This window comes from Cololabis saira, chromosome 24, assembly GCF_033807715.1.
Source record: "Cololabis saira isolate AMF1-May2022 chromosome 24, fColSai1.1, whole genome shotgun sequence".
Taxonomy (NCBI): domain Eukaryota; kingdom Metazoa; phylum Chordata; class Actinopteri; order Beloniformes; family Belonidae; genus Cololabis; species Cololabis saira.
In genome coordinates this window covers 22,606,642-22,628,960 of record NC_084610.1, presented here as the reverse complement: position 1 = coordinate 22,628,960, position 22,319 = coordinate 22,606,642, and the positions used below count along the sequence as shown (strand labels likewise).

Here is a 22,319-nt window from a genome sequence, read left to right as displayed (position 1 = left end):
TGGAGGCCCCCCCCGACGGAGGCGCCGCCCCATCCAGTCTCGAATAGAGCTGGGTATCATCACTGACCTCCCGATACGATACGATTCCGATACACTAGGTCCCAAGACGATACGATTTCCGATACGATACGATACGATACGATTCGATATCGATATTCTGGTTACAATAAGGGAGTAACATGATCCTTCCACGCGCCACGTCCGGCCAGAGAATCCCCACCCTGCCTGGTGAAAAGAAGCAGCTGCTCACTCCTCAAGTAAGGAGACTTGAGCTCAGTGCAGGGCCTCCCGGGGTTGGTAGATGGAGCAATGCCCAGGACTGACTTGGGTGGAGCACTGGGTGATTAAAATGGGGGAAAAAATCGGGATTTAAAAAAAAAAAAAAAAAAAAAAAAAAAAATGTAAATCGATACTTGGATTTATGTATCGATAATCGTTCCTACACATGCATATCGATACAATATCGATATATCGATATTTTTAACCCACCCCTAGTCTCGAACATGAACTGAAACCAGGTCTGATGTAAAGGCACAACTGGATCCATAACTGAAAGTTTCTATCACATTTATTTAAAAAGAGTTTGAGAAAAATAAAAAACTATGAACTTGCACAATTGTGTGAACGTCTGAGGAACATTTATTTAAAAATAAGTGTCTGCAGGACACGCAGACACACGTACAGGGAACCTTAGAAGAACCACATCCATCACATCTGCTACAAGCTCATCAGATAATTAACCAATGACATGACGGGGGGGGGGTCGCTCAGGGTCGGAGCTGCTGACCTCTGACCCCTGAACCAGGCGTTCCCCCACCAGTGGGGGACACGTCCTCGGGGGAGCAGAGCAGCACTCGTTAAATTAAAGTTAATATTCTTGGTTGTCTGGTTTCCAGTGTGAGCTCAGTCTTCATCTCATCAGGGCGGCGACGCGGCAGGAAACCCATCTCCCTGCAGAGAGCCGGTGGGTTTCACCTCCCCGGGTCCTGACCCCGGTCCTGGTCCTGGTCCTGGTCCTGGTTCTGGTCCAGGTCCTGGTTCTGGTCCTGCTGCGGGGCTCCTCTCTGCTGGTGCTGGATCTCCCACGTGGACGCGGCTCCTCGGTCCTGAAAACAGGACAAATCCAGCGGTGAAAAAAACACTTATCAGCACGCCCAGGTCACGTCGCATTAGAACTATTTTACTACCAATTTTAAACCAATATGTTTGATGATCATGATCTTTAAAGCGTCTAATAACCCTTGGTGAAGTATGCAAGTAGTCTATGTTCACACGTTATGTATATATGTATTAGGGCTGGGCGATATATCGAGATTTTAATATATATCGATATATTTTCAAACGCGATATGGTACGAGACAATATCGTTTATATCGATTAAAAAAGAATTATGATTTTTGATATAGCTTATTTTGTGACAAATTGATTTGAATGTTTTATTTGAGATTTGCACAAATGTTTTGTTATTTGCACAACTGTCAACCTCAGTGGAAAAGTCTGCCTGTTACTGTCTACATTGTATTAATTGCACAGTGTATTTTAATTTAATTGTTATGCAGGAAAGGGATATTTGTTTTATTTTATTCAAGAAGCATTTTTATTCTATATATGCAGGCAGTTTATTTTTATTTCATTTGTTTTATACATTTTGATATTGTGCAGACCTCTGTTAATAAAGGAACCTGTGTTCCTAGAAAATATCGAGATTTGACTTTTGGTCCATATCACCCAGCCCTGATGTGTATAATGTATTTACTAGTTGGACTAATAGATAACTTCTCTATTCTTCTTGGAAGTAAAGTTGTGGTTTAATTTCTAACAAAATGTTTCTCTCTGAAAGGCTGTAAAATTCTCAGTAGAGCCTTATGCAAATGAAAATAAAGATTATTTTTATGCGGTACAGTAGTTTAAACGACACTGGCTTTCTTTTCTTGATGGCTTAATGTTTTCTGTGTCCAACTTGAGAGGACTTGTTTCAATATTTTATTTTTTTTTAACTTCTGACTTAGAGCCATCAAACATCTGAATATGACAAAACTGTAAATTCTAGTCCTAGTAGTTAGGAATCCCCTTTTTGTGTGTGTGTGTATATATATATATATATATATAAATAAATCAATGGTTTATGCAAGTTTGACAAAGCCAAAAATCCACATACAGGACTGTCTCAGAAAATTAGAATATTGTGATAAAGTCCTTTATTTTCTGTAATGCAAAAATGTCATACATTCTGGATTCATTACAAATCAACTGAAATATTGCAAGCCTTTTATTATTTTAATATTGCTGATCATGGTTTACAGCTTAAGAAAACTCAAATATCCTATCTCAAAAAATTTGAATATTCTGGGAATCTTAATCTTAAAATGTAAACCATAATCAGCAATATTAAAATAATAAAAGGCTTGCAATATTTCATTTGATTTGTAATTAATCCAGAATGTATGACATTTTTGTTTTTTTAATTGCATTACAGAAAATAAAGAACTTTATTTAATAACAATAAATGGAATATTCTAATTTTCTGAGACAGTCCTGTATAAAAATCAATGGTTAATCCAAGTTTGGCTAAACCAAAAATCCACATATATATGCATTTTAATTTTGCAAAAAAAAAGGAAAAGAAACTGCAAAAGAGAAGAAAAACCCCTGATGTTTGGACACAAACACTTCTTCATCATCCTCCTCACCTTGATCAGCACACCCAGGGGTGCCAGGTCCCGCCGGAGGGCGTCGCAGGCCTGCAGCAGCGGGACCCGGTCCGGGTGCGGTCCCGGTTTCCTGGGAGACCCGGGCTGGTCCTGGCGGGCCAGAGCGAACGCTCGGACGTCGCTCCTGAAGCGGGTCAGCTGCTCCACGACGGCCTCCAGGCCTCCGGCTCCGCTCAGCGCTCCGGCCTCCTGCAGAGGAGCCGTCCCGTCAACAGCAGGTAAACGGGCCGGGTGTGTGTAGGTGGAAACGTGAGGTGGAACCGGACCTGAAGCTGCAGCAGATCGATGCCGAACACGTCCAGAACCTCCCTGATGTACGTCAGCACGGCCCCGAACACGGCCGGGCTCCGCGCCGCCCCGTCCGCCTGGACACAAACAGCACCAGCCGGGTTTTTACAGCCCGCGAGCAGTAGTCGACGGTCCAAATCATCCCCCTGTAAAACTGCCATCCCCCCTTTCCATCCCTTATGTCATTTCATCAATTAATGTGGTTTTACTGCTATTTCAACATTTAGAGTCATCACCAGAAAAATAACTTATTTGACCATTTTCCCCTGTTTCAACGTAATTTTGACGAGTCAAAACTCTAATTCCAGATATCTGTAATTACATTTTGACTAGGTAGAATGGAAGTTAAAGATATCTCCAATTTGAGATATCTCTAATTAAAATTCATTACAAGATATCTATAACTTGATTACAGATATCTACAATTAAATTATCACTACCCGTAATTCCAGTTTGAGATATCTGCAACTTGGTTCTGTCTGGTCAAAACTTTAAGATATCTAAAAAGGACGATGTAGATATCTTGAATTGAGGGGAATTAAAGATATCTTGAACTGGAAACATGACTACACTGCAAAAACTAAATCTTAGCAAGAATATTTGTCTTATTTCTAGTTAAAATGTCTCATTTTTAGTCAAAAAATCTCATTACACTTAAAACAAGACTCATTCCCAGAAAAATAACTTGTTATTTGACAATTTTCACCTGTTTCAAGTAAATTTTCACTTGAAATAAGTAGAAAAATCTGCCAATGGGACAAGATTTATCTTCTCATTACAAGCAAAAAAATCTTGTTCCACTGACAGATTTTTCTACTTATTTCAAGTGAAAATTATGAGATTTTTTTTACTAAAATGAGACATTTTAACTAGAAATAAGACAAATATTCTTGTTAAGATTGTGAGTTTTTGCAGTGATCCATGTTACTTATCCTGTGAAGGACAGAGTCATATTGATAAGTTCAGAAAAGTGTTTTTTATTGTTGTGTTTTGATGTATTTGATGTAAGCCCAGTGGATATTTAAAGCTTACAGAAGGCTGCATTTAACTGCTGCTATGTCATTCCTGCAGTATTTCTGCAGGTGTTTTGGTCACTGCTATTATTTGTAATATATTATATTATTTGTAATCAGCACAAATTATCTGTCCCCATATGATAAAATCCACCATCCCCCCTGATTTATTTTTACAACTCCAGTACTGTCCACGAGCCCCCACTTCCCTTTAACGTCAGACCCGGCGAGTTACCGTGGAAACAGGCTGCAGCTGGCAGTTTCCGTGGTAGACCAGGTTCATCAGCGCGACGGCGGCTCTCGGTGTGTCGAAGTCGTCGGCCAGAGCTTCCAGCACGCTGGACTTGGTCTCAGCCAGCCTGAAGAGGTGCAAGAACCGGGTTAAGAGCTGACCGAGCTGACAGCTGCACCGTCGGGAGGAAGTCCCGTATGGAGCTACAACAGTCTCATAATTCACAAATGCACACACCGTCTGTGTTAAAAAAAAACGTATTTGTGGATCGAGTCACGTCAGGGGAGTCTCAAAAGTCACACAAAAATCCAGCGCAGCTCACAGACAAAAAACGTTTGTAAATCTGGTTCTATTTGTGTGTGCATCAAAAATACATTTGTGTATCTTGTCCTACGCACGTGTGAAACTTGTCCTGTGCATTTGCGAATCGGTGTGTGCATTTGCGAATCGGTGTGTGCATTTGCGAAACGGTGTGTGCATTTGCGAATCGGTGTGTGCATTTGTGAATCGGTGTGTGCATTTGCGAATCGGTGTGTGGATTTGTGAATCGGTGTGTGGATTTGTGAATCGGTGTGTGGATTTGTGAATCGGTGTGTGGATTTGCGAATCGGTGTGTGGATTTGTGAATCTGTGTGTGCATTTGTGAATTTTGTCCTGTGCATTTGTGAATCGGTGTGTGCATTTGTGAATTCTGTCCTGTGCATTTGCGAATCGGTGTGTGCATTTGTGAAACGGTGTGTGCATTTGTGAATTTTGTCCTGTGCATTTGTGAAACGGTGTGTGTATTTGTGAATTTTGTCCTGTGCATTTGTGAAACGGTGTGTCCATTTGTGAATCGGTGTGTGCATTTGTGAAACGGTGTGTGCATTTGTGAATTTTGTCCTGTGCATTTGTGAATTGGTGTGTGCATTTGTGAATCGGTGTGTGCATTTGCGAATCGGTGTGTGCATTTGCGAATCGGTGTGTGCATTTGTGAAACGGTGTGTGCATTTGTGAATCGGTGTGTGCATTTGTGAAACAGTGTGTGCATTTGTGAAACGGTGTGTGCATTTGTGAAACGGTGTGTGCATTTGTGAATCGGTGTGTGCATTTGTGAAACGGTGTGTGCATTTGTGAATCGGTGTGTGCATTTGTGAAACAGTGTGTGCATTTGTGAAACGGTGTGTGCATTTGTGAATCGGTGTGTGCATTTGTGAAACAGTGTGTGCATTTGTGAATCGGTGTGTGAATTTTGTCCTGTGCATTTGTGAAACGGTGTGTGCATCTGTGAAACGGTGTGTGCATTTGTGAATCGGTGTGTGCATTTGTGAATCGGTGTGTGCATTTGTGAAACGGTGTGTGCATTTGTGGATCGGTGTGTGCATTTGTGAATCGGTGTGTGCATTTGTGAAACGGTGTGTGCATTTGTGAATCGGTGTGTGCATTTGTGAAACAGTGTGTGCATTTGTGAATCGGTGTGTGCATTTGTGAATTTTGTCCTGTGCATTTGTGAAACGGTGTGTGCATTTGTGAAACGGTGTGTGCATTTGTGAATCGGTGTGTGCATTTGTGAATCGGTGTGTGCATTTGTGAAACGGTGTGTGCATTTGTGAATCGGTGTGTGCATTTGTGAATCGGTGTGTGCATTTGTGAATTTTGTCCTGTGCATTTGTGAAACGGTGTGTGCATTTGCGAATTATCAGACTGTTCTAGCTCCATAGTCCCGCCCGGGCCTTAAAGCTACTAATTGTGGATTCAAACCGTTAAAGCGTCAACGCACTTTGGGAAGCCTTCTTTATATTTCGGCGTTATTTCCGCATAGACAAGAGTGAGCTTAGTTCAGGTAAAAAACAGCCGTCAAATCAGCAAAAATGTCAGTTTGCTGGATGAAATCTATTAACTCCTGATAAAATAAGTTTGTTAGTACACAGCTCTGCTCATGTGTGCATGTGAATGAGTGTAAGTTTGTACATGAAAGTGCAACGTGCATTGAGGCTTCTTGCTTTGGGAATCCCGGTCTGTGATTGGACGCCGCCTCGACGTCGTCGCTGCTCGTTTGCATAAAGTTGAGATTCTTTCAACTTCAAATTGACGCTCTGGACGCAGTTCCTTCACGTACGTTGTGCGTGGATTTAACACCATAAATCAGTTTTACACAAAAACGTCACCAACGGGAATTTATCATTTTTTACCGCGAGATGACAAATTCTTACCGTGGGGAATTTTTTTGACGGTTTATCGTGAACGGTAAAATATCACCCATTCCTAACAGCCAGACGCTTTTGGTGTGAATCCACGGTGAGAACAAGAAGTAGTTGTTACCTTTCCCACAGCAGAGCTTCCTGCACGCCTGAGCACTGCAGCTGACCCGTCATGTAGGCCTGAGCAGCGCCGGCGAAGGTGCGGATGGTTTCCAGAGAGATCCGAGCCTCGCTCATGCTGCTGTCGCTGTAGTCTATCGCTGCGGAGACGCACACAGACCGAGCATCAATCACTCATCAAGCCCGGGAACGCGGCAGCGTCCTCCTGCAGCGCTGAGCAGCTGGAGACGGAACTTCCTCTCTCACCTGATCGGTATTTGCTCCAGAGACAGAACATCCGGAACTCATCGGCCGAGTAGGACTGCAGGAAATCCTGGTCGGAGAGACGGGGAGAGATTTCATTTGAAGATTTTATTTCGAACATGCATAAAAAAGCGTACAAAAACAGAATACAAATATAAGGGCTGGGCGATATATCGAGATTTTAATATATATTGATATATTTTCAAACGCGATATGGTATGGTACGAGACAATATCGTTTATATTGATATAGCTTATTTTGCGACAAATTGACTGTAAAATGTACAGTAGTTGACTTGTAGTTATTGGAGATTAGCTCAAAGAGATGCAATATCTGTTTACATGTTTCATTTGAGATTTGCACAAATGTTTTGTTATTTACACAACTGTCAACCTCAGTGGAAAAGTCTGCCTGTTACTGTCTACATTGTATTAATTGCACAGTGTATTTTAATTTAATTGTTATGCAGGAAAGGGATATTTGTTTTATTTTATTCAAGAAGATTTTATTCTATATATGCAGGCAGTTTATTTTTATTTCATTTGTTTTATACATTGTGATATTGTGCAGACCTCTGTTAATAAAGGAACCTGTGTGACATTTGGCACGAGGCTTTGTATTAAAACTGAAAAACTGAAAAAAATGAAGCTAACAGAGAAGCTAACAGAGATGCTAACAGAGATGCTAACAGAGATGCTATGCTACAATGCTTTGGGGGAAACCCCAATCATGGCACAGAAAAAATATCGATATATATCGAGTATCGACATTCAGCTAGAAAATATTGAGATATGACTTTTGGTCCATATCGCCCAGCCCTAACAAATATATATATATACCGTATATATATATATATATATATATATATATATATATAAAATATATATATATATATATATATATATATATATATATAAAATATATATATATATATATATATATATATATATAATCCGTGAACATATGAATCCGTGAACTATTTTTATATGAAGTGCTGTACATATATATATATATATATATATATATATGTACAGCACTTCATATAAAAATAGTTCACGGATCCACCAACATGTTCCAAACGGAGTAGGAATGAAGTATCCACTTATCCAGTCCTACCCCTGAATCTGACATACATTCTTACATCTAATAAGACGAGTTTCAATAACTGTTCAATACAGTGATATAATAGTCAATTATATGTATATATAAATATAGTCAAAATCAAATCAAGGCAAACAAAAGAAAACAAAACAAACGCCCAGCATTTAGTTTAGCTACTATGTATGTACTAATAGAAGTAATTATAATGTATAGTATTACATTATCATTACTTTACTATAATACTACAATATAATAGAGAACAATAGATAGCAATGGTATAACAATATACTTGAATAACTATATAAGAGTAGATATGCTATATATACTGGTTCATATATTTACCTCCAATTATATACATAAAAATTACTATAAATATATATATCAACATATCTACATATAACTATAAATATTAATAGAGATATAGATACACAATATTGTACGTATAATATAACTCAATATATCCATATACATACCTACATATAACATCTATATCCATAATATACGTCTATTTATCTACAAATATTAATAAATGTTCATATCTACATGTTTATTTAAATCTGTATTTTGAATAGAATGTTTCTTTTTTTAAATGGTGATATGTTTCTACTTTGTTTTAGCTCCATGCTCGACATGCAGAAGCTCTTCAGTGTTTCTGTTGAGAACTTTTAAATTAAACTGACCCCTGGGGTTGTAGCTCCCTCTCTTTGAAAAAATATCCCCTGTATACGTCCCGGCAATTACTTATTCTTTGCTTTTAACTAGGGATGGGCGGTATGGACTAAAAAATGTATCATGTATAATTTCTATTATTTATCCCGATAAAGATAAAAATGACGATAAAAAAATACAAATTCAACTCCATCTTTGTAACTATAAATCTATCACCACATTCAGTCTTTGGAGCCAAATCACTGCTCTAAAAGATAATAAATACTACTAAACTACAGCAATTACATTGAATTAATAAAAACCAATTAAATGAGTTACACCTGTACTGCAAAACTGGAATAACTCAGATCCTCCATGTTTGTTACACAAACACGTATCAACGGGAATCTTTCTTTCTTTCTTTCTTTCTTTCTTTCTTTCTTTCTTTCTTTCTTTCTGGCTCATTTCTTTCTTTCTTTCTTTCTGGCTCATTTCTTTCTTTCTTTCTTTCTTTCTTTCTTTCTTTCTTTCTTTCTTTCTTTCTTTCTTTCTTTCTTTCTTTCTTTCTTTCTTTCTTTCTTTCTTTCTTTCTTTCTTTCTTTCAGACTCATTTCTTTCTTTCTTTCTTTCTTTCTTTCTTTCTGGCTCATTTCTTTCTTTCTTTCTTTCTTTCAGACTCATTTCTTTCTTTCTTTCTTTCTTTCTTTCTGGCTCATTTCTTTCTTTCTTTCTTTCTTTCTTTCTTTCTTTCTTTCTTTCTGGCTCATTTCTTTCTTTCTTTCTTTCTGGCTCATTTCTTTCTTTCTTTCTTTCTTTCTTTCTTTCTGGCTCATTTCTTTCTTTCTTTCTTTCCTTCTTTCCTTCTTTCTTTCTTTCTTTCTTTCTTTCTTTCTTTCTTTCTTTCTTTCTTTCTTTCTGGCTCATTTCTTTCTTTCTTTCTTTCTTTCAGACTCATTTCTTTCTTTCTTTCTTTCTTTCTTTCTTTCTTTCTTTCTTTCTGGCTCATTTCTTTCTTTCTTTCTTTCTTTCTTTCTTTCAGACTCATTTCTTTCTTTCTTTCTTTCTTTCTTTCTTTCTGGCTCATTTCTTTCTTTCTTTCTTTCTTTCTTTCTTTCTTTCTTTCTTTCTTTCTTTCTTTCTGGCTCATTTCTTTCTTTCTTTCTTTCTTTCATGACACATTTCTTTCTTTCTTTCTTTCTTTCTTTCTGGCTCATTTCTTTCTTTCTTTCTTTCTTTCTTTCTGGCTCATTTCTTTCTTTCTTTCTTTCCTTCTTTCCTTCTTTCTTTCTTTCTTTCTTTCTTTCTTTCTTTCTTTCAGACACATTTCTTTTTTTTTCTTTCTTTCTTTCTTTCTTTCTTTCCTTCTTTCTTTCTTTCTGGCTCATTTCTTTCTTTCTTTCTTTCTTTCAGACTCATTTCTTTCTTTCTTTCTTTCTTTCTTTCTTTCTTTCTTTCAGACACATTTCTTTTTTTTTCTTTCTTTCTTTCTTTCTTTCTTTCTTTCTTTCTTTCTTTCTTTCTGGCTCATTTCTTTCTTTCTTTCTTTCTTTCAGACTCATTTATTTCTTTCTTTCTTTCTTTCTTTCTTTCTTTCTTTCTTTCTTTCTGGCTCATTTCTTTCTTTCTTTCTTTCTTTCTTTCTTTCAGACTCATTTCTTTCTTTCTTTCTTTCTTTCTTTCTTTCTGGCTCATTTCTTTCTTTCTTTCTTTCTTTCTTTCTTTCTTTCTTTCTTTCTTTCTTTCTTTCTTTCTTTCTTTCTTTCTGGCTCATTTCTTTCTTTCTTTCTTTCTTTCATGACACATTTCTTTCTTTCTTTCTTTCTTTCTTTCTGGCTCATTTCTTTCTTTCTTTCTTTCCTTCTTTCTTTCTTTCTTTCTTTCAGGCTCATTTCTTTCTTTCTTTCTTTCTTTCTTTCTTTCTTTCTTTCTTTCTTTCAGACACATTTCTTTTTTTTTCTTTCTTTCTTTCTTTCTTTCTTTCTTTCCTTCTTTCTTTCTTTCTGGCTCATTTCTTTCTTTCTTTCTTTCTTTCAGACTCATTTCTTTCTTTCTTTCTTTCTTTCTTTCTTTCTTTCAGACACATTTCTTTTTTTTTCTTTCTTTCTTTCTTTCTTTCTTTCTTTCTTTCTGGCTCATTTCTTTCTTTCTTTCTTTCTTTCATGACACATTTCTTTCTTTCTTTCTTTCTTTCTTTCTTTCTGGCTCATTTCTTTCTTTCTTTCTTTCCTTCTTTCCTTCTTTCTTTCTTTCTTTCTTTCAGGCTCATTTCTTTCTTTCTTTCTTTCTTTCTTTCTTTCTTTCTTTCTTTCAGACACATTTCTTTTTTTTTCTTTCTTTCTTTCTTTCTTTCTTTCTTTCTTTCCTTCTTTCTTTCTTTCTGGCTCATTTCTTTCTTTCTTTCTTTCTTTCAGACTCATTTCTTTCTTTCTTTCTTTCTTTCTTTCTTTCTTTCTTTCTTTCTTTCAGACACATTTCTTTTTTTTTCTTTCTTTCTTTCTTTCTTTCTTTCTTTCTTTCTGGCTCATTTCTTTCTTTCTTTCTTTCTTTCTTTCAGACTCATTTCTTTCTTTCTTTCTTTCTTTCTTTCTTTCTTTCTTTCTGGCTCATTTCTTTCTTTCTTTCTTTCTTTCATGACACATTTCTTTCTTTCTTTCTTTCTGGCTCATTTCTTTCTTTCTTTCTTTCTTTCTTTCTGGCTCATTTCTTTCTTTCTTTCTTTCCTTCTTTCCTTCTTTCTTTCTTTCTTTCTTTCAGGCTCATTTCTTTCTTTCTTTCTTTCTTTCTTTCTTTCTTTCAGACACATTTCTTTTTTTTTCTTTCTTTCTTTCTTTCTTTCTTTCTTTCCTTCTTTCTTTCTTTCTGGCTCATTTCTTTCTTTCTTTCTTTCTTTCAGACTCATTTCTTTCTTTCTTTCTTTCTTTCTTTCTTTCTTTCTTTCTTTCAGACACATTTCTTTTTTTTTCTTTCTTTCTTTCTTTCTTTCTTTCTTTCTTTCTGGCTCATTTCTTTCTTTCTTTCTTTCTTTCTTTCAGACTCATTTCTTTCTTTCTTTCTTTCTTTCTTTCTTTCTTTCTTGCTCATATCTTTCTTTCTTTCTTTCTTTCTTTCTTGCTCATATCTTTCTTTCTTTCTGCTGTATTGAAACTGTTGCTCTACATGTAGATGAATATTAACAGCTGGTGCAGCAGTTTACCTTGATGGTGACGTAGTTCTTCAGGGACTTGGACATCTTCTCCGTGCTCCCCTTCATGTGCAGGTGACCTACGACGTAAGGAGTTCAGAGTTTACACCGTCAGCACCAGGAAACGGCTGAAAGGTGGAGGAGCTGGGGAGTCACCTGAGTGCAGGAAGTAGTTCCCCCACTGGCTGCAGCCGTGGAAGGCCTCGCTCTGGGCCACCTCGTTCTCGTGGTGGGGGAACGCCAGGTCCACGCCGCCGGAGTGGATATCCAGCTGGCTGCCAAACACGCCACTGAGACGCCACAGCAACACGTCAGAGTTAACCACCTTCACATGCACGTACAGACCTAAATACTGCAACTTATACTGAACTTCTACTTGAAATAAGTAGAAAAATCTGCCAGTGGTTTCTAATTACAGATATCTACAATTCAGTTGCAGATATCTGTAATGTGAATTACGGATATCTGCAACTGAATTACGACTAGCTGTAATTCAAGTTTCAGATATCTACAATTTAATTCTGGCTACACTGCAAAAACTCAAAATCTTACCAGGAATATTTGTCTTATTTCTAGTTAAAATGTCTAATTTTTAGTCAAAAAATCTCATTACACTTAAAACAAGAGACATTAACAGAAAAATAACTTGTTATTTGACCATGTTCACCTGTTTCAATTAAATTTTCACTTGAAATAAGTAGAAAAATCTGCCAGTGGAACAAGATTTATCTTCTTATTACCAGCAAAAAAATCTTGTTCCACATGCAGATTTTTCTACTTATTTTAAGTTAAAATCTACTTGAAACAGGTGAAAATTGTTGTTTTTTCCAGTGATGAGTCTTGTTTTAAGTGTAATGAGATTTTTTTTTACTAAAAATGAGACATTTTAACTAGAAATAAGACAAATATTCTTGTTAAGATTTTGAGTTTTTGCAGTGTAGTCATGTTTCCAGTTCAAGATATATTTAATTCCCCTAAATTCAAGATATCTACATTTTTCCTTTTTAGATATCTTAAATTAAGTTTTGACTAGTCAGAACCAAGTTGTAGATATCTCAAACTGGAATTACGGATAGTCATAATTTAATTGTAGATATCTGTAATCAAGTTACAGATATCTTGTAATGAATTTTAATTAGAGATATCTCAAATTGGAGATATCTTTAACTTCCATTCTGCCTAGTCAAAATGTAATTACAGATATCTTGAATTAGAGTTTTGACTAGTCAAAATGACCTTATAGATATCTTAAATGACAATTGGGACTAGTCACAATGTAATTACAACTATAGTCAAAATGCAGTTGTAAAATTGTAAAATTGTTGTTTTTTCCAGTGATGAGTCTTGTTTTAAGTGTAATGAGATTTCTTTTACTAAAATGAGACATTTTAACTAGAAATAAGACAAATATTCTTGTTAAGATTGTGAGTTTTTGCAGTGATCCATGTTACTTATCCTGTGAAGGACAGAGTCATATTGATAAGTTCAGAAAAGTGTTTTTTATTGTTGTGTTTTGATGTATTTGATGTAAGCCCAGTGGATATTTAAAGCTTACAGAAGGCTGCATTTAACTGCTGCTATGTCATTCCTGCAGTATTTCTGCAGGTGTTTTGGTCACTGCTATTATTTGTAATATATTATATTATTTGTAATCAGCACAAATTATCTGTCCCCATATGATAAAATCCACCATCCCCCCTGATTGTTTTTTTACAACTCGAGTACTGCCCGTGACCTTCCAGGGTCACCGTCCCCAGGGCGTGACCTCAGCATCTTTTTCTAAATCCCTCCCAAACTCATAACGGTAACAAAGCGAGAGATCGGACCTGGCGACGGTGGAGCACTCGATGTGCCAGCCCGGCCGGCCTCGGCCCCACGGGGACTCCCAGGACGGCTCCTGAGGTTTGGCCCGCTTCCACAGGGCGAAGTCCCTCACGTCCCGCTTGTCTGAGCCGCCTGCAGACAGGACACAGTTCTGGGTGAATCCACCACATCACCGGGTGTTAGATCTGCACGGTGTTCTGTTGATTTCTGCTGCTCCGTCGAAAAATGCTACCGCTGCATAAACCGATGGCGTCTATCGATTTTTGCTACCCTATCAAAAAATGCTACCTAATGTTTTTCTACCTTTGTAGAGCTACAATTTTACTGTGTTTTACTACCTAAACCACTTCTTTTTCCCCCAAGTGGTCCTTGTCTCTTGCCAGGCCGTCATTGTAAATAAGAATGTTCTTAATGACCTGCCTGGTTAAATAAAAGGCAAATAAAGCGATAGAATTGTTTTTTTTTCTCTCTTTATCGTATAATGTTCACAAAGTGTAATATAATTCATGTCATGGGTAGGAAAGGGAGTAAGGAAAGGAGAAAAGAAGGAAGGAAGGAAGGAAGGAAGGAAGGAAGGAAGGAAGGAAGGAAGGAAGTAGGAAAGGGAGGAAAGAAGGGAGGAAAGATGGAAGGAATGGAGAAAGGAGAAAAGAAAGAAGGAAGGAAGGAAGGAAGGAAGGAAGGAAGGAAGGAAGGAAGGAAGGAAGGAAGGAAGTAGGAAAGGGAGGAAAGATGGAAGGAATGGAGAAAGGAGAAAAGAAAGAAGGAAGGAAGGAAGGAAGGAAGGAAGGAAGGAAGGAAGGAAGGAAGGAAGGAAGGAAGGAAGGAAGGAAGGAAGGAAGGAAGGAAAGAAGAGAGAAAAGATGGAAGGAAGGAAGGAAGTAGGAAAGGGAGTAAGGAAGGGAGGAAAGATGGAAGGGAGGAAGGAAGGAAGGAAGGAAGGAAGGAAGGAAGGAAGGAAGGAAGGAAGGAAGGAAGGAAGGAAGGAAGGAAGGAAGGAAGGAAGGAAGGAAGGGAATAAGGAAGGAAGGAGAAAAGAAGGAAAGAAAGAAGGAAGGAAGGAAGGAAGGAAGGAAGGAAGGAAGGAAGGAAGGAAGGAAGGAAGGAAGGAAGGAAGGAAGGAAGGAAGGAAGGAAGGAAAAGCAAAGAAGGTAATAAAGGAATGAATGACGAAAGGGAGGTAGGAAGAAAAAGGAGTAAAGGAGGAAAAGAGGAAGGGAAGAAGGAAGGAAGAATTAGGTCATTTTGACCCAAAGACAGTACAAGGGTTAATGCATTCAGGTAAGATACTAATCACCTCACTGCCACTGCAGGATGAATGTCAGCATACTTACACCTCAATTTATCCATTTTAAATCAATATTTCAGGGGTAGCATAATTTGATAGTCCAGTAACATCCTATCAAATAATGCTCCCGTCACTTCATGCATTCAGGGCACGGGAAGCATCTAAAATGTCCTCTGCTGGCCTGATACTGCGCCGCAAAATATCTAACATTATCTCTGCTGGCTTGTGTGTATATATATATAAATATATCTTCTTAGGGATTTTGAGGATGTTACTCACCGTTAACCGCAGCGTGGACTGAAGGGATGCATAAAATTATGGGTGTGGCAATCAAACTTTGAAAACCACAAAGTAGCAGACCTGTGGCCGGATTCACAAAACATTCTTAAGAAAAAAAATCTTCTTAAGAAAAAGGAGAAGAAGTCATATTCTCCAAAAAAGTTCTTAAGTATTTTCTCAACTTTCTTCTTAAGAAAAAACTTAAGAATAAATGGTATTCTTGAAATAAAAGTTCTCAAATTTGTTCTTGACTTTTTTCTTAACTTTAAGAACCTTGACCTGTCTTAAAATTTTTTCTGTGAAAAGGTAATAATAATAATAATAATAATAATAATAATAATAATAATAATAATAATAATAATAATAATAATAATAATAATAATAATAATAATAATAATAATAATAATAATAATAATAATAATAATAAGACTCTAATATCACCTTTTCCAACACATTTTAGACAAGTTTAGACTAGTAGGTCATAGTTTGAGGATATACTTTGTAATTAATTACACAAAGAGCCTGTTAACTGTTTGTTAGCATGTTAGTTAGCGTGGTAGTTAATTATTATTAATTTTCCCCAATAGTATTTTTTTCACACATTAATCTCATCCACCATAACCTTGAAAAGTTCCTGCATCTCTTTTTCTCCTTCTCCATGTTTAGTGACTGACGGTTAAGACCAAACTACCTATAAATGTTGTTTGTTGGCGCGTGCAATGCAATGACATTTAAAGAAGTTCTTAAGTAGGAAAAATAAGAAATTCGTAAAAAAAATGACAGTTCTTAAGATGGTTCTTTAGAAAATATTGAGGAATTTCACTTAAGAACTTTCTTAAGAACTTCTTAATTTTAGATCTTAAGACATTTCTTAAGATCGTTCTTAAGAACATATTGGTGAATCCGGCCCCCTGGACAGGTAGCATGGATGGACAGAACACCGGGTCACTCACCGGCCTCTCCCGGGGAACCCACGGCGCCGACGAACACGCCGTAGCGGTCTCCGATGGACTGGACGTCAAAATACACGTCGCCTGAAACCAGAGACGGAGGTCAGCCGTCGGGCTGAAGGAGCGATGCTGGTGCTCACCTACGGCACGTTTTAATATTTAACAGCTAGACTGGATATGTGTTGCAGATATCCGCAATTCAATTCTTCCTAGTCAAAAAGAGCATTTCAGATATCTACAATTACATTCTTCCTGTCCACAATTGTCATTTCAGATATCCGCAACGTCATTCTGACATTCATGTGTGTGGAGTTTCTAATTACAGATATCTGCAATTTAGTTGCAGATATCTGTAATGTGAATTACGACTAGCTGTAATTCTAGTTTCAGATATCTACAATTTAATTCTGACTACACTGCAAAAACTCAAAATCTTGCCAGGAATATTTGTGTTATTTCAAGTTAAAATGTCTCATTTTTAGTCAAAAAATCTCATTACACTTAAAACAAGACTCATCACTGGAAAAATAACTTGTTATTTGACAATTTTCACCTGTTTCAAGTAAATTTTCACTTGAAATAAGTAGGAAAATCTGCCAGTGGAACAAGATTTATCTTCTCATTACAAGCAAAAAAATCTTGTTCCACTGGCAGATTTTTCTACTTATTTCAAGTGGAAAATCTACTTGAAACAGGTGAAAATTGTTGTTTTTTCCAGTGATCAGTCTTGTTTTAAGTGTAATGAGATTTTTTTTGACTAAAAATGAGACATTTTAACTAGAAATAAGACAAATATTCTTGTTAAGATTTTGAGTTTTTGCAGTGTAGTCATGTTTCCAATTCAAGATATATTTATGTCCTCTCAATTCAAGATATCTACATTGTCCTTTTTCACATATCTTAAATTAATTTTTGACTAGTCAGAACCAAGTTGCAGATATCTCAAACTGGAATTACAGATAGTCATAATTAAATTGTAGATATCTGTAATCAAGTTATAGATATCTTGTAATGAATTTTAATTAGAGATATCTCAAATTGGAGATATCTTTAACTTCCATTCTACCTAGTCAAAATGTAATTACAGATATCTTGAATTAGAGTTTTGACTAGTCCAGGGGTCGGCAACTCAAAATGTTGAAATAACCATATTGGACCAAAAACACAAAAAACAAATATGTCTGGAGCCACAAAAGATGGAAAGCCTTAGAATGAAGACAACACATGCTGCATGTTTTATATTAGTTATAACTAGAGGAAGATTTTTTTTTTCATTATGCACTTCGAGAAAAAAGTCGAAATGACGAGAAAAAAGTCGAAATGTCGAGAAAAAAGTCGAAATGACGAGATTAATGTTGAAGTACAATCAGTCGAAATGTTGAGGAAAAAAGTCAAAATTTCGAGAAAGAAAGAAAAGAAGAAAAAAAAGAAGAAAAAAGAAGAAAAAATGGAAAAAAAGAAAAAAAAAAAGAAGAAAAAAGGAAAAAAAAGGTCAAACATTTTTGAAAATGCGGCTCTAGAGCCGCGGGTTGCCGACCCCTGGACTAGTCAAAATGACGTTATAGATATTTTGAATGACAATTCGGACTAGTCACAATGTAATTACGACTATAGTTAAAATGCAGTTGTAGATATCTGATATGTTAATTCCGGGTAAGTCAAATTTAGCCATTAAATGTTAAAACAGCTTGCCATACTCACCTCCTTCTGTGGCGTACGCGTGTCCGTTCCCCAGAATCCCCTGGATGAAGGCCACGATACGGGGCACGTTGTCGGTGACTCGGAGGTACGCCGCGGGAGGAACCACCTTGGGGACACGTCACAAGCATCAGCACGACCGCCGTGGCGGTTTCAAAACACACATCATTTCCATCTCCCACCTTTAACGACAGCATGTCCCTTTTGAATTCCTCCTCGTACTTCCTGGCGATGACGGCGGCAGAGACGTTCTCCTAAAACGATGGAAACAGAAGTGTGGAGCAGACGTGGCCTGGGTTGAAAAAATCGATTTTCCGATTCTAAATCGATTCTCATATTAATTCCTAAAAATCGATTCTTATGTCTAAAGATCCATTTTTTTTTTGTTTTTTCTTCATCATTTTCACCAGGTGAACTTTAATCCCAGTAGTCGGACACACAGTTTGTCATGACACTTCTGAAAAATGCCAGGTGCTTCATGGCAATATGTGTGTGTTGTGACAGAATAAATTAGATAAGCTAAAATGATTTGTTTACTGCATGAACTGTTGCAATTTCTTTCTTTTTTGCACTTTAAATGGATATTGAAAGGCCTGTTTGAGTTATTTATTTCTTAGTTATTTCACAATAATTATTGTGACATTATTATTTCACTAGTTATTTTACAGTCATATAATTCAGGCAACAGCTCAAAAAACATTTAAATAACACTAAGCCAAATCAATATTGAATCGAATCATGATAATCGATTCTGAATATTAAGAATCGGAATTGAATCGATTCTTGACATTTGAATCGATCCCCAGCCCTAGAGCAGACGTGGCGTCGGTCGGCCGGCTGCGTGAATGTGCTGATCTTTACCTCCCAACTTCTCTTGATGATTTTGTCGTCGATGTCGGTGATGACCATGGCGTGAATGACGGTGGTGCCGAACAGCCGCGACAGAATCCTCTGCAGGATGTCGAACCGGACGTACGAGCTGGGACAAGTCACACGTTTACACACTTTTACACAAGAAAACTCTGCTTTATATATACCAAAAACCCATAACATTCATATTTATTAATTTTTTTAAAATTTAGATTCACCTGTAGTTTGTGAACACCTGGAGACAAAAGAGATGGAAGAAAAACTGTGCAATTTTTACTGGAACTTTTAATATTGTATATCAGAGCTATTTTTTAATATTATTGCATTTATTGATATGACGTCATAATTCCTGATATCAGCCCCATAAATATCGGTTCAATATTTATCATGCACCTGTGTCACAAAGTGTATGGTCACATTTTATGAAATTTTGTTCAATGTTTTATTTTGGGAGTGTCTTTTCTCTGAAAGGGAAGTTTTAATACCAGCTATATTGGTTAATTATTGCCTATTCTTGAAACTAAAAAAATATATTTAATGCTAATATGTATTACCATTAAATATATACTACTTTTTTTTGTTTTGCTTATTTTATTTGCACTATGAGTGAGGTTAAACATCAGAATCTGATAATTGTACATCCTATGGTAGTGTTGTCATTTTGTTTAGCTCAGTTAATGAACTGAATGTTGATCTATCAATGCAGTTGTAAACTGATGGGATTACCGGTAAGATTTTGTTAAGGTGAAATGGGAAGTGTGTGTTTTATTTGAGAGCAGAAGCGGTTGTAATAAGCTGATTAATTTTGTTTCATTTTTGATATGATGGATTTTGTATTGACAAAAGGACATTTGAATACAGAGATAAGGAAAAGCAAATATTTTGCATAATAGCAAATCAAATTCTGCTGCGTAAAGCTGCAGTTAACAGAAGCACTCGTCGCCTGTTTCATTCTTTCTCCTGTTTTTACAGGACTCTTATCTGTGTGTAGACTTTCAGCCTGAGACCTGTTACACACCCTTGGTTTATATTGCAGTAATGCCTCCTATATCATTGTTGTATTATTGTTGTGCTTCTCTGTTACAGTGATTTAGAGGAATGTAGATTCAAGCTGCACTTTGGTCAGCTGTTGTTGTTTTTAAAGTGCTTTATAAATACATTTGAAATGCAGAAAACCAGCAAGTGCCGAGAGGTTGTCAACGTTTCCATCCAACAGAAGTGTATCCCCAGATCTGTGTGTATGTGTGTGTTAGTGTGTGTGTGTGTATGTGTGTTAGTGTAATATGCAGGGGTGCACACAAGCCGGGACTCGAGGGCTGGTCTACAGCATGTTTTAGATGTTTTCCTGCTTCAACACACCTGATTCTAATCACTGGTAGTCATCGACATGTCATCAAGGTTTACACAACTCTGTTGGTGACACAGCCTTGTCTATCAGGGTTGTGTTGAGGCAGAAACATCTAAAACAGGCAGTAGACTGGCCCTCGAGTCCCGGCTTGTGTGCACCCCTGGTAATATGTATATATGTACGTATGTATTTTGTAATATGTAAATATTATCCGTTTTTTTGTGTTTACTATTTTTTTTCTCTTGTACATTGCTCATTTTTTATTTTTATTCTATTTATTGGTTATTTCTATTTTAATTTTTTTGTATAAACTGTTGAGCGTGTGTGTGTTTGGCTGCTGCACGATTGAATTTCTCCTCTGGGAGATGAATAAAGTCTTCTATTCTATGTGTGTGTGTGTGTGTGTGTGTGTGTGTGTGTGTGTGTGTGTGTGTGTGTGTGTGTGTGTGTGTGTGTGTGTGTGTGTGTGTGTGTGTGTGTGTGTGTGTGTATATGTGTTTCTTACCAGGCGTGTCCCAGGTGAGCGTGGTCGTACACGGTGGGTCCACAGCTGTACCTGAGACGGAAACACCAGTTAAAGTTATTATTATATTATTATTCTGGAGCTGCAGACTCGGCTTTAATCCCATCCTAATAACCGCGGTTGAATTGGTTTGATATTGGATATTGGATATTCGACATTCAAAGACATCCATTTAACTTGTGATACATACCACTGATTTTGGTCATATTGCTTGTGATGTGTTCATGGTCATCTAGACTATATATCACAAAAACGTAATCATTAAAAAGTCATATAAATGGGCTGATTTAAAAATCATATATATGGGCTGATTTAATGAGGTTTAATGAATTCAACACCCATAAAACTTGTGATGTATGTATCAAAAGTTTTATGGGTGTTGAATTCATAAAACCACATTAAATCAGCCCATAATATGATTTTATAATAATTACTCTCTTGTGACGTATAGTCTAGATCAGGGGTCGGCAACCTGCGGTTCCAGAGCCGCATGCGGCTCTTTAGCGCCGCCCTGGTGGCTCCTGGAGCTTTTTCAGAAATGTTTGACCTTTTTTTCCTTTTTTTCTTCTTTTTTTCTCTTATTTCTTTTTTTCTTATTTTCCTTTTTTTCTCTTTTCTTCTCTTTTTCTGTTTTTCAATTTTTTTCTTCCTTTTTAATCTCGACATTTCAACTTTTTTCTCGAAATTTCGACTTTTTTCTCAAGATTGTACTTCAACATTAATCTTGACATTTCGACTTTTTTCTCGAAATATCAACTTTTTGCTCGACATTTCGACTTTTTTCTCAACATTTTGACTTTTTTCTCAACATTTCAACTTTTTTGTTGAAATTTTGACTTTTTTCTCGACATTTCGACTTTTTTCTCGAGATTGTACTTCAACATTAATCTCAACATTTCGACTTTTTTCTCAACATTTTGACTTTTTTCTCGAAGTGCATAATGAAAAAAAAAAAATTTCCCCCAGTTATAACTAATATAGAAACATGCAGCATGTGTTTCTTCATTCCAAGGCTGATACAAGACTTTTCACTTTTTGCGTCTCCAGACATATTTGTTTTTTGTGTTTTTGGTCCAATATGGCTCTAAAACATTTTGGGTTGCCGGCCCCTGGTCTAGATGACCATGAACACATCACAAGCAATATGACCAAAATCAGTGGTATGTATCACAAGTTAAATGGATGTCTTTGAATGTCGAATATCCAATATCCAATATCCAATATCAAACCAATTCAACCGCGGTATCCTAACACCGGAGCCCCGTCCCCCCCAGTCCCCCCCGGAGCCCCGTCCCTACCAGGTCACCGTCCCCTCCCGGGCCACCAGCAGCTTCTCCTTCCCTCTGGTCCGGCTGTTGAACACCGTCACTCCCGTGTCGAACCCTCCGGGTCTGCTCCACCTCTCCCCCGCCGTCCCGCAGCAGGTTCCCCGGGCCCTGCGCTGCACGCTGGTCCCGGGGAACCTGCACAGGATCCCCGCTCTCCTCCACATCCCGAACCCTGGACGGTTAGGACAGTTAGTCTGCTACAATAAATGATAATAAACACGAGTCCTGCATGCCATCCCGTCCTCCGGGGTGACGCTCTCCTTCACCGCGGTGAAGTTGGCTTCCGGTTGGGCATTAGACCTGATTTACGGTTCTGCGTTCAATCGACGCAGAGCCTACGCCGTAGGCTGCGTTGGTGTAACGCGGAACCATAAATCAGCCTTTAGTTGCTTTCGATTTACGCAATGGTTTTTTTATTATGGCACCTAAAATCTGATCAGAATAAGAGCAAAAAATAAATGAATCTAAACCAAAAAAAACATTTAGGGGTTTCT

The 22,319-nt window shown here is 37.2% G+C and overlaps 1 protein-coding gene across 1 annotated transcript; it reads right to left on the bottom strand.

The window, feature by feature from the left end:
- Positions 1–602: 602 nt before the first annotated feature.
- Positions 603–22,085, bottom strand: cars2 (cysteinyl-tRNA synthetase 2, mitochondrial). The gene is made up of 15 exons (XM_061715988.1): positions 21,796–22,085; positions 20,480–20,530; positions 18,618–18,735; positions 17,939–18,010; positions 17,760–17,865; positions 16,062–16,142; positions 13,544–13,673; positions 11,874–12,007; positions 11,730–11,797; positions 6,791–6,857; positions 6,546–6,684; positions 4,248–4,371; positions 2,978–3,076; positions 2,691–2,900; positions 603–1,106 (listed from the first exon to the last, which is right to left on the bottom strand). Exons 1-15 carry the CDS (start codon positions 21,987–21,989, stop codon positions 972–974), a joined length of 1,728 nt encoding a protein of 575 aa, XP_061571972.1. The 5' UTR covers positions 21,990–22,085; the 3' UTR covers positions 603–971.
- Between the last annotated feature and the right edge of the window lie 234 nt (positions 22,086–22,319).